The 15,664-nt window shown below is 51.6% G+C and overlaps 1 protein-coding gene across 1 annotated transcript in view; it reads right to left on the bottom strand.

The window, feature by feature from the left end:
- Nucleotides 1–15,664, bottom strand: part of SLC12A3 (solute carrier family 12 member 3) — a 169,972-nt gene that overhangs the window by 93,951 nt on the left and 60,357 nt on the right. Inside the window, exon 10 of the mRNA XM_029608720.1 lies at nt 4,863–5,017. Within this exon, the coding sequence (XP_029464580.1) occupies nt 4,863–5,017 (155 nt within the window). The remainder of the gene's footprint in view (nt 1–4,862; nt 5,018–15,664) is intronic.

Here is a 15,664-nt window from a genome sequence, read left to right as displayed (position 1 = left end):
ATAAGCAAGCTACACCCATGCTTATTTGTTTACTCAGACTATGTAATTCAGTCCTTGTTGGTTGTTGTCTGTATATAGATCCACTTTTCTTCATTCCCCCCTGCCATTGAAGCAGAGTGCTATGCTGGATATGCTTGAAGTATCAGACTTTCTCCCCTGCCATTGAAGCAGAGAGCTATGCTGAATATGCTTGAAGTATCAGTCTTTCTCCCCTGCCGTTGAAGCAGAGAGCTATGCTGGATATGCATTGAAAGTGAAATAACAGACTTATTTGGTTTGGGGTAGTAACCACCGTAACAAGCAAGTTACTCCCTGCTTTTTTGTGAATGCAAGTCCTTTTTTCCACATTTCCTCTTGCCATTGAAGCTTAGAGCAATGTTGGAGTCGCATTAACCATGTGTATGTTTATTGAATAAGGGTATTGTCTCCAGGTAGTAGCCGTCAATCCCGCGAGCCACCCACTCTTCATTCACTTCCTCTAGGCTTTATGGATCCACAGTGTTTATCCCATGCCCCTTTGAAGTCCTTCACAGTTCTACATCGTCTTCTTTTTACCGCTATCTGCCCTGCAGCCCGCAAGGAAACGGAAGGGTTGGGCTGACCCCAGGCAATACTTTCCAATCTATGCAAGGAATTATAATACCCAAAAGAAATACTTTATGAAACCATGGTCCAAGCCCAAGCTAATGATGCACTCTATGGGAAAGCAGAACAGCAGCAGTGAACACCAGATACATCGTTCTAAACTGCATAGGCCTCTCAGGGTTGAGGAACATAAATCCATCATAGCCTCACTCCATTAAAGTGATCACTGGGCTGAACTTCAGGGCCTTAGAGCTGTCCCTAAACTTATTTAAAAAATTGGCAATTTAACCCTCAAGCTATAAACCAGGCTAAGCTGCATAAGGACCATACTCTGTTTCACAAACCCACGGCTCAAACATGGCTGCTGCACATGCCTCAGTCAGGCTGCAGGAAAATAGGTAGCCATCTCAGATTCTCCCTGTACATGCCCCTCCACGGCAAGGAGGGCGGCCCAACTCCCCTGCAGCACCTGGCTCCCAAAATGGTGGCCGTGTCAACTTCTAAACCCCCAGGCTGCTGAAATTGCTCAGTCTGGTCTGCTCCGACGAGCTCAAACACCCTGGGGAGGATAAATTACAGTTCTGCAGCTCCTCTCCCTCAAAGAAAGAGTATGGGGCAGATTTTAAAACCTGCGTGCGGGTGCAGATTTGTTCGCGCAACCCGGCGCGAACAAATCTACACCCGATTTTATAACATGCGCGCACAAGGGGGATGCACAATTGTGCAACTTGCGCACGCCGAGCCACGCAGCCTGCCTCCGTTCCCTCCTTTCCTTTCGCCCCCCCCCCGCACCTTCCCCTCCCTTACCCGCCCGCCAGCCCTACCTAGAACCCCCCCTTACCTTTGTTCTTTGTTGAAGTTACGCCTGCCTCCCGGCGCTGCGCCCTACCTAGAACCCCCCCTTACTTTTGTTGAAGAAGTTACGCCTGCCTCCCGGGCACAGCAGCAAATGGTTGCTGTGCCTGGAGGCTCAAGCCCCACCCCGTCCACGCCCCATCCCTTTTTGCAAGCCCCAGAACATACGTGTGTCCCAGGGCTTGTGCTCGGCGCTCGCAGAGGCAGGCAGGGGCAGCTTTTCGTGGGTTACGCGCGTAACCCTTTGAAAATCTGCCCCAAATTGCACAATTCCGCCATGCTCCCATTAAGCCATATAGAGCACGGGCTCTTTCCCACACTTGCTAGTGCCACCATTACTCCCTCTCAGACACAAATCGCATAGTACTCACTCAGTCTTCGTTCCCTGCTGGAACAGTGTACAGCTCCACTCTTCAGCTATCATGGTACTCTAGCTGTTAAGTTTTATGGCTGTAGCAGAAAACAGCTTCATGAATTTAAAGGGGGAAAACAGCAAAAATATCCTGAGGGAGAGGATGGACAATTCAATCAGTCCCCCTGGAAGTAATCTGTTCTGGATTGTCCCACTGAGAGAGGGAGCACAAGGGTTTCTCCTCAGGGCTTCTTTTTTCATTAAATCAGCCAAGGATCTCATACAATGGAGGGAGAGAAGACAATCCTTTACCTGAGGGGCCACCTGCCAAAACTTCAGCTGAAGTCTATAGTATGAGATGTTCGCCTATCATCTGCTGGAGACAGAGAATATTGGCAGGCTGATGTCAGCATGGAGATATATAAGGAGTGACATCAGTAAGCCTGTTGATCTCTGTCTCCATCTGCTGGTTGGCATGCATAAACCACTAGTCTAGCCTGGTCTGAATGGATGAACAGGAAGCGCTTACCTTTCCTACTTGTTTTATAAATATGAGTGTATATTTTAGGTGCATAAAAAATAGCCTATTCACGTAAAAACAGATATTTTATAACGTACATGCACATGCCGTTTGAAAATACTTTCTTATGTGTGTACTTGAAATCACCAGCTCACCAGTCCATCTCCAGTCCACTTAGACTCTTTAGCACTTCATCCAGAACTCCCACCAGTTCACCCAGATCTCCCACCCAAAAGTTGAAGACAAGTCCAAGATCAATTGCGCTAGTCAGTTAGAAGGTGTAAAATCCATGAATAAGTTAAGTTATATGCAAATATCTCTAATAAAATAGCAACTTTCACAATACCTCTTGACCTGCCCTCGAAAGCCTCCAGACCGCTCCTTTTTTTATGTCGGTAAATGTGTGTGCATAGCCAAAAATATGCATGTTCTTTCAATGTTTATAAAATAGCTTGTACACAAATACAGGCTACTTAGGCATATATATGATCATTTTCCGCATGCAACCCCTTTAAAAATGTATTAAAAAATGTTTTTAAATAAAAAGTGCTAAGAATTCCCAGAGGAAGGGCAACATCTGAGCTTGGTAGCAGTGGAAAATGGACTTGGTGGGGAGCTTAGAAACTTCACATTAAAAACGCAGAAAAAAGTAGTTCAGACTTCTGAAGCAGAACAAAAACAGAGGATAATGGTTTACATTGAGGCCGATGCAATAAGGTGCACTCAGTTTTCTCATTAGCTGTGCGCATGTTTAGGGGCAGATTTTAAAAGCCCTACGCGCGTAAATCCAGCTGGATTTACATGCGCAGGGGGGTTATGCGCGCCGAGCCTATTTAGCATAGACCCGGCGATGCGTGCAAGCCCTGGGACGCGCGTATGTCCAGGGGCTTGAAAAAAGGGGTGGGGACGGTCTAGGGCGGGGGCATGGCCAGAGGCCTCCGTAGGGCCTCTTGGTCGGCGCGCACAACCTACGCCTGCCCAGAGGCAGGCACAACTTGAAAAATAAAGGTCGGGGGGTTAGGTAGGGCTAGGGGGCAGGCTAGGTAGGGGAAGGGAGGGAAGAGGGAAGGTGGGGGGGGCAGAGGGAACAGGGAAAGCCATCAGGGATCCCCTAGGGCTTGGCGCGCGCAAAGGGGTGCACAAGCGTGCACCCCTTTGCGCGCGCTGACTCCGGATTTTATAAGATGCGCGTGGCTGCACACGCATGTTATAAAATCGGACGTAGATTTGTGCGCGCAGGGTTGTGCGCACAAATCTACACCCGCGCGTAGGAATTAAAAACCGGCTCTTAGCGCACAAATGTTACTTCTGATGCAGCAAGGAGTTTTGCAGGCCAAAAACTGTGCATCCTGCTTAGCACCCTCACATGGAAATCCCATGCAAATGAAGGCTTTAACTATTACCTCAATGCAGAGAGGTGCCCTGGCTTAACTCAGATTTTCTTAGCGCTGGAAATGTTATTCCTGGTTACAGGGAGAGAAAAGTTTCCAGTGCTAGTGTCAGTCTATAGGAAACTGAAATTCCGATACCAGGCCTACATTCAGGATTTATTCACAGAAAACATGCTTTGCATGTACAAAGCACGCTTTCTGCGCCTAAATATGCTTTATGCACACAAAAAATGCTTTCTACACTGAAAACATATTTCTGTGCATAAATCATGTTTCATGCTCATAAAAGTCTTTTATGTGTGCAAAACATGAGTTTTGTGTGCATAAATCACAACTGAGAGACTCCCTCACTCCCCCAAGTTTAAAATGTGCGATCAGCCTGTGCTGAGCATGCATTTAACTCAGGTTTATGCACACGTTTTCTAGTCAGTGCACTTTTTTTTTTTTTTTTAACTCCCGGTACACTACTAAACTATTGCATTGGGAGTTTAAAATAAATTTAATCTGTGCATTAAGAAACAGTGTGCTGAATTTTGGTGCAGAATTTTAACACACAAGTTATTGTATCGGCGTTCATGCCCCTTGGCTTCAGTACCATGCATTACTATGAGATCTGGCTGTAGGTTTCCTGGCTATTGGGGCAGGTGGAATTTTAATGCATTTGGGCCCAAGGTGGGGTAGGAAATAAAAAGGAAGATTTACACTGCAAGCGTGATCCCTGCTGGCAAAAGATGGTACAGAAAGGTTTGGTCTTAGAGCAGGCATCCGTTAAAACTCACCATTCACTGGAAATCTCAAGTTCCTCAGTAGGACTATAAGAGAGAGATGCAAAGAGAAGGAGAAACTCTTCTAAACTAAGGCAAAGGATGGGATTAAAACCCCTGGTCAGCCTTTAAAATTAAAACCTTGCAAGGCAGTATGCTTTACTTCCTGGAGAAATCAATGTATCCCACATTTATATCTGGCTGCTAAACTGGCTACAGATAGGGTTTTAACAGAGGATGCATGATAAGATGTTCCTTGATTGCCATTGTGACTACCACAGAGAGAGAAAACAATCAAGAGAAACAGGGGAAAATAATCCATTGTATCAAGCTATACTTTCTGTTTTTGGGCTGGCTGTCCAGATTTATTCTCCTGGGCTCACATGGACCTGTACCTGATACTGGTTGCTGAGTCCATACTGACAGCTCTGTTTCTGAGCACATGAAGTAAAATTCCATCCATAACTGCATCCAAGTCCAACACAGTCTGAAGAACCAATGGGAACCGTGTCATTAAGGCTGCCTGAAGCATCCCGGATCACACAAGATCCTACAACAGAAAACATTGTATTCACATTGTAGTATCTCTCTTTCATATAGTCCAAACATTCACTCTAATCAAAAGTAAAAATTTAATAAAAAACTGTTGGGAGGAGGGAAGGGAGCAATAGCCGGTTAACTCACTGGGAAAAATGAGCACTCATCTGTCTAAATTCTAGTTGTCTAATAAGATAGATTATGGTACCATGAGGACTGGAGGTTGTCTTTTCCTGCTTTCTCTTTTGACACGGAACTATGTGTGTCAGCTGCCCAGTAAAGTGAGCAGCAGCATATAATGGGATATGGACTGCTGCTTTGTTTCATCATCAGAGAAATGTGTTGAAACGCTAGTCCTATTTTGATTTTCTACTGAAATGTATTATGCCAATTCATGTTTTGACAGCTCAGAAGAGGAGATATATATATATATATATATATATATAGGCCAGGGTTTCAGGATATCCACAATGAATATGCATGAAATAGATTTACATGCATTGCCTCCATTGTATGCAAATCTATCTCATGCATATTCAATGTGGATATCCTGAAAATCTGGTCTGTTTGTAGTCCTTGAGGACCAGAATTGGCCACCCCTGCCTAATGTCATCTCGGCAGGACTCTGGAATGTTTAAGATACAAAGTAGAATCCATAGGATGTAGCTCTCTGATACCAAGCAAGATGACTTCTACTAACAATATGGTATAATAAATTTGGCTAAATCAAGCAGCACTACCCCAAAAAACTCAATCATCTAGTACAAACAAGGGATAACTATTTTACATGAAAATATATTTTCAATAATTTCAAAATTTTTTAAAATTTATTAATCACAAAAATACTTATAAGCACATGTACAATTACATATGAAAATGGGGAAACTATTTTAAAATTGTACAATTGTGTAAAGGTTATCTGGCTATAGATAGCCAGCTAACTTTAAGACAGCCGGCTATACTCAATAGTGTTATCTGGACTGTGACTGGATTTTGCTATCTGACCTGTGTCTGAATATGGACCTCCAGAAGTCTAAAAAATATGAATGAAGAGGTGGATATAATTGGCATCTCATATTCTTGATGGAAGGAGAATAACTAATGGGACACTGTTATACCAGGATACAAATTATATTGCAATGATAAGATGGATCAAATTGGTAGAGGATTTGCCCTATATATTAAAGAGGGCATTGAGTCAAACAGGATAAAAGTTCTGCAGGAAACCAAAATGCACTGCAGAATCCTTATGGATACAAATTCCATTTGAAAAGGGGGATAAAATAGCATTGGGTATTTAGTACCATTTGCCTGGCCAGAATGAACAGATAGACAATGAAATGCTAACAGAAATCAGGGAAGGTGCCAAAATTAGCAGCACAGTAAAGTAACGGGTGATTTGGAAGCTCGACCGGAACTTGTTTCCGGTTGAGCGAGGTAATGTGGGCCCATGCCCACGGCGAGGAAAGGAAGGGAAGGGGGGGGGGGGAAGCGGGGGCACGATAAAGTTAGGGTCAGCATGCGGGCAGAGAGGGGGGGGGGGGGGCGTTAGGAAGGACGCAGGAGAAGGGCAGGGGATTGGACATTGGAGGGTTGCCAGGGGGATGAGGGGCTGGGTCGGCAGGGGGGGGGGGTGGAGTCATACGGGGGGATAAGTTAGGGGAACGAGGGGGCGTGCGCGCGAACGGACTCGTGCGTCGGCGCGGCGGAGAGCGGCTGGGGAATTTTGTTGAATTCGCGGTCCGTGGGGGTAGGCCGGGGCGCTAATCGGCGGTGTTGGGGGCGCGGCGGTGAGCTACGGCGGAGCGGCGTGCCATGGCGGCCCGGGAGCGAGCGGACGACGACCCGAGCGGCGCGGAGTCCGAGGAGGCGGCGTGGGTACCTGGACCGTTGGAGGAGGCCGGCGCGGAGTCGGAGGAGGAGTCCGTCGGTCGGGCGATTTACAGGCACGGCCTGGCGGTGCTCAATCGGGTGAGCTTCTGGGACGCCGCTGCGGAGGCCCGGGGTGCTGTGGGGGAGTCGGCTGGGACCGCGGAGGCGCAAGAGGGCGGTGCCGTTGCTGCCGGAGGGGGCGTGGGGCCGGTAGGTGCGGCGGAGGATGAACGGCATGGCCGTGGGCCCAGTGCGCGGGTCTCGCGATCGCGGGGGCGGGGCCGGGGCAAGGAGGTGCAGCGGGGGGGCCTGGCCGGGCCGAGTGGAGTCGGAGCTGCGGGGGCGAGGGGGGCAATTGAGAGCGGGGAGCCGCGTGGCCGGGGGTTGGGGCGTGTGTGTACGGGAGCGGGGCCAGGGCCCGGACGGCGGGTAGGTCGGCCGGGTGCAGGCCGGGGGCGTGGGACCCGGGGCGGTGCAAGTGGGGCGGCCGCCTCAGCAGAGCATGTTGCGGTGGCCGCGGGTGGGGGCCTGGACAGGAGGGCGGCAGCCCGGCGGGGGGGTGTTACAGGGGGGCGGGGGGGCGAGGGGTGGCCGGAGCCGGTCGAGGGGTGCAGGGGATGACTCTGGGGTTTTGGGGTGGTCGGGGGTGCTGAGGGGGGGCTGGTTGGGAAGAGTGGGGGGGCCTTGGGGGGGGTAGCTGTACAGGCAGGGGGCCGGGGGGGACAGGTTGCGATCCGGCAGAGGGCTGGAGTGATGGGGCGGGTTGGGCGCCCTCCCCCTCGCTGGCTGTACTGTCGTTACAGGGGGTGGCTGCGGAGGAGGATCTTGCGGAAGCGGGGTCGCCTGGGGCCGGGCGCCTGGGGCCTGGGGCCTGGGGCCGGGCGGCCAGGACTGGCGGTGAGACCCCCGGAGCCAGGAGCGGGCCTAGGGGACCTCGGAGCGGCAGGTGAGTCCGTTATTTTCCCGCGTCTGCCTGGGGGTGTGCGGGAAGGGGTGGCTCCCGACACGGGGGGGATGGGGGGGGGCGCAGGGGGAGGTGCGGGGGTCGGTTGTGGTGGAAGGGGGGGTAGCTGGAAAAGGGGGCAGGAGGGGGAGGGGTCGGAAGCGTCGGAGACGGGACCGGGGGAGTTCTTCGGACTCGTCGACGTCCAGTTCCGCATCGTCGTCCTCTTCGACCTCCTCGCGGGAGCGGGCGACTGGGGTTGTTCCGGACAAGGGGCCGGCGGTGCCTGGCGCCCCTGCGCTTGTGGCCCTTACGGAACTGTGGGAGGAGGTGCCTCGGTCGTTGCGGCGGCGGATCCGGCGGCGCCAATTCATAGATATTTTTCAATTGATGGAGGGGCGCAGGGGGCGCCGAAAGGGGAAGAAGCGGCGCAAGAAGAGTGCCCAGGCGGGGGGCGGTTCGCAGGCGGTGGCGCGCAACATCCATAATTGGATGCGCTCGTTCCTCCGTTTGGCCAGCGTAGTGGGGCATTGGGATCCTACGCAGTACGGGCCGCTACTGGCGTACGCGGATGGGATCTTGGCGGCAAGTAAGACGTACGAGGGCTGGTCGTGGTTAAACTACGACGAGCGCTTCCGCGATCGCATGGAAGAGAACCGGTTCATGTCCTGGGGTTCCCAGGACGTGGGGCTGTGGCTCACACAGATGGCGGCCAAGGTGTCGCCGGGGGCTTCCGGTCTGGGGGTGTCGGCGGGGGGGGGGGGGGGGGGGGATGCGGCCCTTTCGGAGCGGGACGCCCGCGGTGGGGGGGGTCAGGCCGAGTACGGGACGCAGCGATGTTTGCTGGCGATACAACCGGACCACTTGCATCTTCCCGGACTGCAAGTTCCGGCATGCGTGTTCCATCTGCGGAGCGAGTCACCCCGCTGTCCGCTGTGGGAAGCGGCCAGCGGAGGGCGCGGGAGCCACTCCCGCAGCTAAGGGTTCCGGAAAGTAGTCTGTCGCGGCTGGCCGTCACGCCTGTGAGGGTGGCGGCCATGCTCCCCTGGCTTAGATTGTATCCGGAGGGGCGGGTGGCTGAATTGTTGCGGGATGGGTTCACTGCGGGTTTCCGGATTCCGTGTCCAGAGGGGGGTGTGGAGGGCGGGGGGGCGAATTGTCCGTCGGTCCGGGGGTTGGTGCGGGTAGTACGGGAGAAGTTGCAGGGGGAGATCGATTTGGGTCGGATCGCGGGGCCGTTTGCGGAGGCGCCGTTTCCTAACCTGGTGCTGTCCCCGTTGGCAATAATCCCCAAGAAGGAGGTGGGGAAGTTTCGGCTTATCCACAACCTTTCGTTCCCCGAAGGGCGTTCGGTGAACGACGGGATTCCGCGGGAGTTCTGCGCGGTGCGGTATGCTTCCTTCGATTCGGCGGTGCAGGTGGTGCGGCGTTGTGGCCGTGGGGCTTTGATGGCGAAGGCTGACGTGGAAGCAGCGTTTCGTTTGCTGCCGGTGCATCCGGGGAGTTTTCATCTGCTGGGATTTCGCTTTCAAAGTGAGTTTTACTTTGATAAGTGCATGCCGATGGGCTGCTCGATTGCCTGCGCGTATTTCGAGGCGTTCAGTACCTTCCTCCATTGGGTGGTGGCGCAGCGGTCGGGTTCAGAGGATATCGTGCACTATTTGGATGACTTCCTTTTTGTGGGGAGGGCGTCGTCGGGTGTGTGTCAGGGGAGCCTGGGATGCTTTCAGTCGGTGGCGAGGGAGTTCGGGATTCCGCTGTCCGCGGACAAGACCGAGGGGCCTCGGACCCGGCTGGTGTTCCTCGGGATAGAACTAGACTCAGAGGCGATGGTGTCGCGGTTGCCGCGGGATAAGGTGGAGAGGTTGCGCGGGACAGTGCGAGCGGTGCTGGACCGGCCTAAGACGTCGCTGGTGGACCTTCAGTCTTTGGTGGGGAGTCTAAATTTCGCGTGTAGGGTGATCCCGATGGGTCGGGCGTTTTTGCGGCGACTGACGCACGCGATGTCCGGGGTTCGGCGGAGACACTATCGGATTCGTATAACGGCGCCGATGCGCGTGGACTTGCGGCTGTGGGATACGTTTCTCCAAGGGTTCAATGGGGAGGCCATTTGGCAGTCGAGCCCCCTGTCCAATCACACGCTGGAGTTGTGGACGGACGCAGCGGGATCGGTGGGGTTCGGGGCGTACTTTCAAGGGGCTTGGTGTGCGGCCCGCTGGCCGGAGGACTGGGCGATCGCGGGGGTCACGAGCAATATAACGTTTCTGGAATTGTTTCCTATTGTGGTGGCCCTGCATGTCTGGGGGGAGCGGCTGAGGGGCATGCGGGTGGTGTTCTGGTGCGATAATCAGGGAGTTGTTGAGGTCATCAATAAGAGAGCGGCGCGGTGTTTGTTGGTGTCCGAATTGTTACGGGAGCTGGTATTACGCTGCATGATGATCAACGTGACTGTTTGGGCCCGGCATGTGCCGGGGGTGGACAATAGTGTGGCTGACTCCCTTTCTCGTTTCAAGTGGGAGTTGTTCCGAGAACTGGCGCCGGAGGCGGACCTGTGTGGAGCTCCAGTGCCGCCTTCCCTCTGGAGGTTTGGTGCCCTGAGGCATGGGACTTGCTGCGGGCCTCGCTCGCCCCATCGACATGGTCAGGTTATGTAGGCGGCGCCAGAAGGGTGGCGGGGTTCTTTTCTGCACTGGGGTGGAAGGGGGGACCAGTCTCGGACGTGGCTTTGGCGCATTATGTGGTATGGGCCAGGAGGGGGGGTCGCACACGGGCGGCCGTGGGGAGACAGTTGGCGGGATTCTCCTTTTTTATGAGGGCTCATGGGTGGGGGTTCCCTTCTGGGCGCTTTGTGGTGCGGCGGATGTTGGCGGGCTGGTTGCGCATGGCGGGACGCCCTTGTGATGATAGATTACCCATTACGCATGATATTTTAGTGCAGCTCTGGGATGTGCTGGCGGGGTTGTGTGTGTCGGAGTACGAAACCTTGCTGTTTCGAGTGGCGTTTGTGTTCGCCTTTTTCGGCGCCTTTCGGGTTAGTGAGTTGGTGGCTAGGGCGGCGGGGAGGGCGGACAGCTTGGGATTGCTGGCCTGTCACGTGGTGGTGACCAGTGGCTCGGTGGTGATCCGGATTCCGCGGTCTAAAACGGACCAGCAGGGCAGGGGGATGGCGGTGGTGCTTTCGGCGGTTCCCGGCTTGCGGACGTGTCCGGTAGCTAACGCGGGGAGTTATTGCCAGGTGCGACCGTTTGCTCCGGCGGGATTTTTGGTGCACCAGGATCGGCGCCCGTTGACGCGTTATCAGTTCGAGGCGTTAATGCGCCGGGCTTTGGGAGTTGTGGGGCTGGATGCGAGCAGGTTTGGGACGCATTCCTTCCGGATTGGAGCGGCCACTGCGGCTGCGCAAGCGGGGTTGGAGGAGGGGGTCATACAGCGGATTGGGCGATGGAGGTCGCAGGCGTTCCAGGGGTATATTCGCCCGGGGCCCGGGTTCTCCTGGCAGTAGTCTAACACTTGTTTCCTTGCAGGTGCGGCGGCCGAAGGGACGTCCGTATGGATCTTGGGGCACTCGTATGTGCACTGGGCCTACAGACATGCCTGCGGACGACCTTACGGGCCACACTTGGACTTGACCAGCAGAGGGGTGCGGGTGTACTGGCTGGGGCGGCGGGGCATGGGTTGGGAGGAGTTGATCCCCTGTGTTCGCAGGGAGCGCGCGCGACTGGGGTCGCCGCGGGCCCTGGTGGTGCATTTGGGGGGCAACGATTGGGGTACGATGTCGGGGAGGCATTTCATTCATGTAGTCAGGAAGGACTTGATGGCGGTGTCCCTCCTGCTGCCGACCACGGTGTTGTGTTGGTCGGACATTATTGTGCGACCGGCGTTGGGGGACCAGGTCATGTGGCGCAGGAGCCGGTCGAAGGCCAACCAGCAGATAGGGGCCTGGTTGGCCCGTCTAGGGGGCCGGCATATCCGGCATGAGTGGTCGTGGGGGCAGGCCTCGGGGTTGTTCCGGGAGGACGGTGTTCATCTGTCCTTTCTGGGGACTGACCTCTTTCTGATAACCATTCAGGAGGTCCTTGAAGACTTGTTCCCGTGTTAGGTGCCGCATCTTTGGGGGGCACGGGCATGGGATGTCCGTGTCTATGGCGGTTGGCCCGAGCCAGACTGTTGTTGTTGTTAGACTATGGGTTTCAGCTGGTACGGGACGGAGGTTGACAACAGGGGGCCGTTGTCAACGTTGGGGGCTCCTTGCTAGTAATGGTGGCGGGAGACCCTGGGGGGCCTGGCTCCTTGCAAGACTGGCGGCGGGAGCCCACCTGGGTTCGGCTCCTTGCAAACAAGTGGCGGGAGTGAGAACCGGGGTGTGAGGCCGGATCAGTGAGCCGGACGGCAGGTAGCAACCATCCTGCCGGGGGAGCGGCGGATGGTCGGGGTACTCGGATGCTGAAACCCGGAGGCAATGTTAATGTTATTGTTAATTGATGGCTCGGGCCTGTGTATTTAATAAAGCTGCGGCCTTATTTAACCCGACTCTGTCTGTTGGTAAGTTATTGAGAAGTGAGTGAAGGGAGACGAGCGAGTGTGGTCACGTGTGCCCATATTATGGAAGCTCGACCGGAACTTGTTTCCGGTTGAGCGAGGTAATGTGGGCCCGTGCCCACGGCGAGGAAAGGAAGGGAAGGGGGGGGGGGAAGCGGGGGCACGATAAGGTTAGGGTCAGCATGCGGGCAGAGAGGGGGGGGGGGGCGTTAGGAAGGACGCAGGAGAAGGGCAGGGGATTGGACATTGGAGGGTTGCCAGGGGGATGAGGGGCTGGGTCGGCAGGGGGGGGGGGTGGAGTCATACAGGGGGATAAGTTAGGGGAACGAGGGGGCGTGCGCGCGGACTCGTGCGTCGGCGCGGCGGAGAGCGGCTGGGGAATTTTGTTCCCTCCCTCCCGCCCTCTGCGTTAGAAGGGTGGGACCATTGTTTGGTTGTCGCAGTGGGGGGGGGCGGTTGGCCCGAGCCAGACTGTTGTTGTTGTTAGACTATGGGGTTTCAGCTGGTACGGGACGGAGGTTGACAACAGGGGGCCGTTGTCAACGTTGGGGGCTCCTTGCTAGTAATGGTGGCGGGAGACCCTGGGGGGCCTGGCTCCTTGCAAGACTGGCGGCGGGAGCCCACCTGGGTTCGGCTCCTTGCAAACAAGTGGCGGGAGTGAGAACCGGGGTGTGAGGCCGGATCAGTGAGCCGGACGGCAGGTAGCAACCATCCTGCCGGGGGAGCGGCGGATGGTCGGGGTACTCGGATGCTGAAACCCGGAGGCAATGTTAATGTTATTGTTAATTGATGGCTCGGGCCTGTGTATTTAATAAAGCTGCGGCCTTATTTAACCCGACTCTGTCTGTTGGTAAGTTATTGAGAAGTGAGTGAAGGGAGACGAGCGAGTGTGGTCACGTGTGCCCATATTATCAATTGCCCTGGCATTGACTGGGTAAATATTTCATCAGGACACGCTAAGGAGGTAAAGTTCTTAGATGAAATGAATAACTGCTTCATGGAGCAGCTGGTATAAGAACCAAAAAGTAGGGGAGCTATTTTAGGCCTAGACTTTAATGGAACAATGAATTTAATGCAAAAAGTAACAGTTTGGGGGCTACTTGGCAATAGTGATCATAACAAAATCAAATTTGATTTAAGAGGGAGGACACTAAAGAAATTGACTGATAGCATTTAATTTTCAAAAGGGAGACTATGATAAAATGAGAAAAATGGTTAGGAAAAAAAAATTAAAGAAGCAGATGCCATTAAAGGTTTACAGCAGACATGGACCTTGTTTAAAAATCTTCAAATATCTCCTCTGAATAACTGAACTTTTAGCCTTGTATAATAATGCAAATACACAAATTATCTTATATGCTAGACAGAAGAACCATTCATACTTTGGGGCTTATTGTCATGCCTCTTTGGCTCCAGAGAGATACATCAATATTCTTCTCACTTCACCTGATAGTTAATCATCAGTCTATCATTATATTTTTATAATTTTTGTGTAAATGCATTTAAAAGGCAGTAAGCATATTATCATCTTTGTTATAATTCTAAACATGTCAGAGCATGTTTCACAGATACCTTGTTTAAAAATACCATCTTGGAAAGCCAAACCAGATATTGTCCATGTATTACAAAAGGTGAAAGAAAGCTAAACAACTACCAGCATGGTTAAAAGGTGAGATGAAAGAGACTATTATAGTTATAAAAAAAAAATTTCAAAAAATAGAAAAGAAATCCAAATGATAAAAACAGGAAACAGCATAAGGATTGGCAAGTTAGATATAAAGCATGGATAAGAAAGACAAAGGTAGAATTTGAAAAGAAGCTTGCCATGGAAGACAAATTTGTAATAAAAACTTCTCCATGTACATTCAGTGCAGAAAGTCTGCAAGAGAGTCAGTTGACCCACTAGATTATCAAGGGGTAAAACTGGCACTAAGAGAAGACAAGGCCATAGTGGACAGAATAAATGAATTAGTTCCTTCAGTCTTTATTGAAGAAGATATAAGGGAGATACCAATGCCATAAGTGATATTTAAAGGTGATGATTCAGAGGAACTGAAACAAATCACAGTGAACCTGGAAGACATAAGGCGGCAAATTGACAAACTAAAGAGTAGCAAATCACATGGACTAGATGGTATATATCCCAGAGTGCTGAAAAAAATTGAAAAATTAAGTTGCAGACATACTATTAGTAATTTGTAAACTATCTTTAAAATCATCTACAGTACCTGAATATTGGCGAGTTACCAAAATAGGTTCAATTTTTATAAAGGGTTCCAGGGGTGATCCAGGAAACTACAGACCAGTGAATCTGAATTCAGTGACAGGCCAAATAGTAGAAACTAACATAACGTCAAATTTACTGAACATATAGATAGCCATAATTTAATGAGACAAAGCTAACATGGATTTAGCCAGGGGAAGTCTTGCCTCATCAAATCTGCTACATTTTTTGAAGGTGTAAATAAACATGCAGATAAAGGTGAGCCAGTTGATATAGAGTATCTGGATTATCAGAAAGCATTTGACAAAGTACCTCATGAGCAACTTCTGAGGAAATTAAAAAGTCATGGAATAGGAGGCAATGTCCTATTGTGGATTGAGTACTGGTTAATAAAACAGAGAGTAGGGCTAAATGGTCAATTGTCTCAATGGAGAAAGGTGAATAGTGGAGTAATCTAGGTATCTGTTTTCGGACCACGGCTTTTTAACATATTGATAAATGACCTGGAAATGGGAAAAATGAGTTAGATGATCAAATTTCCAGATGACACAAAATTATTCAAAGTTGTTAAATCACAAGATGATTGTGAGATATTGAAGAGGACCTTGCAAGAGTGGACAGACAAACAGCAGATGACATTTAATGTGGACAAGTGCAAAGTGATGCATATAGGGAAGAGAAACCCAAATTATAGCTACACAATGCAAGGTTCTACTTTAGGAGTCACCACTCAGGAAAAGGATCTAGGCATCACTTGGATAATAATGTTGAAATCTTTTGCTCAATGTGCAGCAGCAACCAAGAAAGCAAATAGAATGCTAGAAATTATTAAGAAAGGAATGGAAAATAAAACAGAGAATATCATAGTGCTCTATGGTGTGACCATCATATTGTATGCAGTCCTGGTCACATCTCAAAAAAGATATAGCAGAATTAGAAAAGGTACAGAGAAGGGAAGGGAATTGAGAATTGTGCAAAATTAGGTTTGGCGTGCCACTAGGATTGAGCTATCTTAAAAGTGTGCCATGAAATAAAGAAGGTTGAGAAGCACAGAGAAAGCTAATTGACTGACAATTGTCTGT

Source organism: Rhinatrema bivittatum, chromosome 7 (genome assembly GCF_901001135.1).
Source record: "Rhinatrema bivittatum chromosome 7, aRhiBiv1.1, whole genome shotgun sequence".
Lineage (NCBI taxonomy): Eukaryota > Metazoa > Chordata > Amphibia > Gymnophiona > Rhinatrematidae > Rhinatrema > Rhinatrema bivittatum.
The sequence above is the reverse complement of the archived record's forward strand: the minus strand, read 5'-3'. Positions and strand labels throughout refer to the sequence as shown.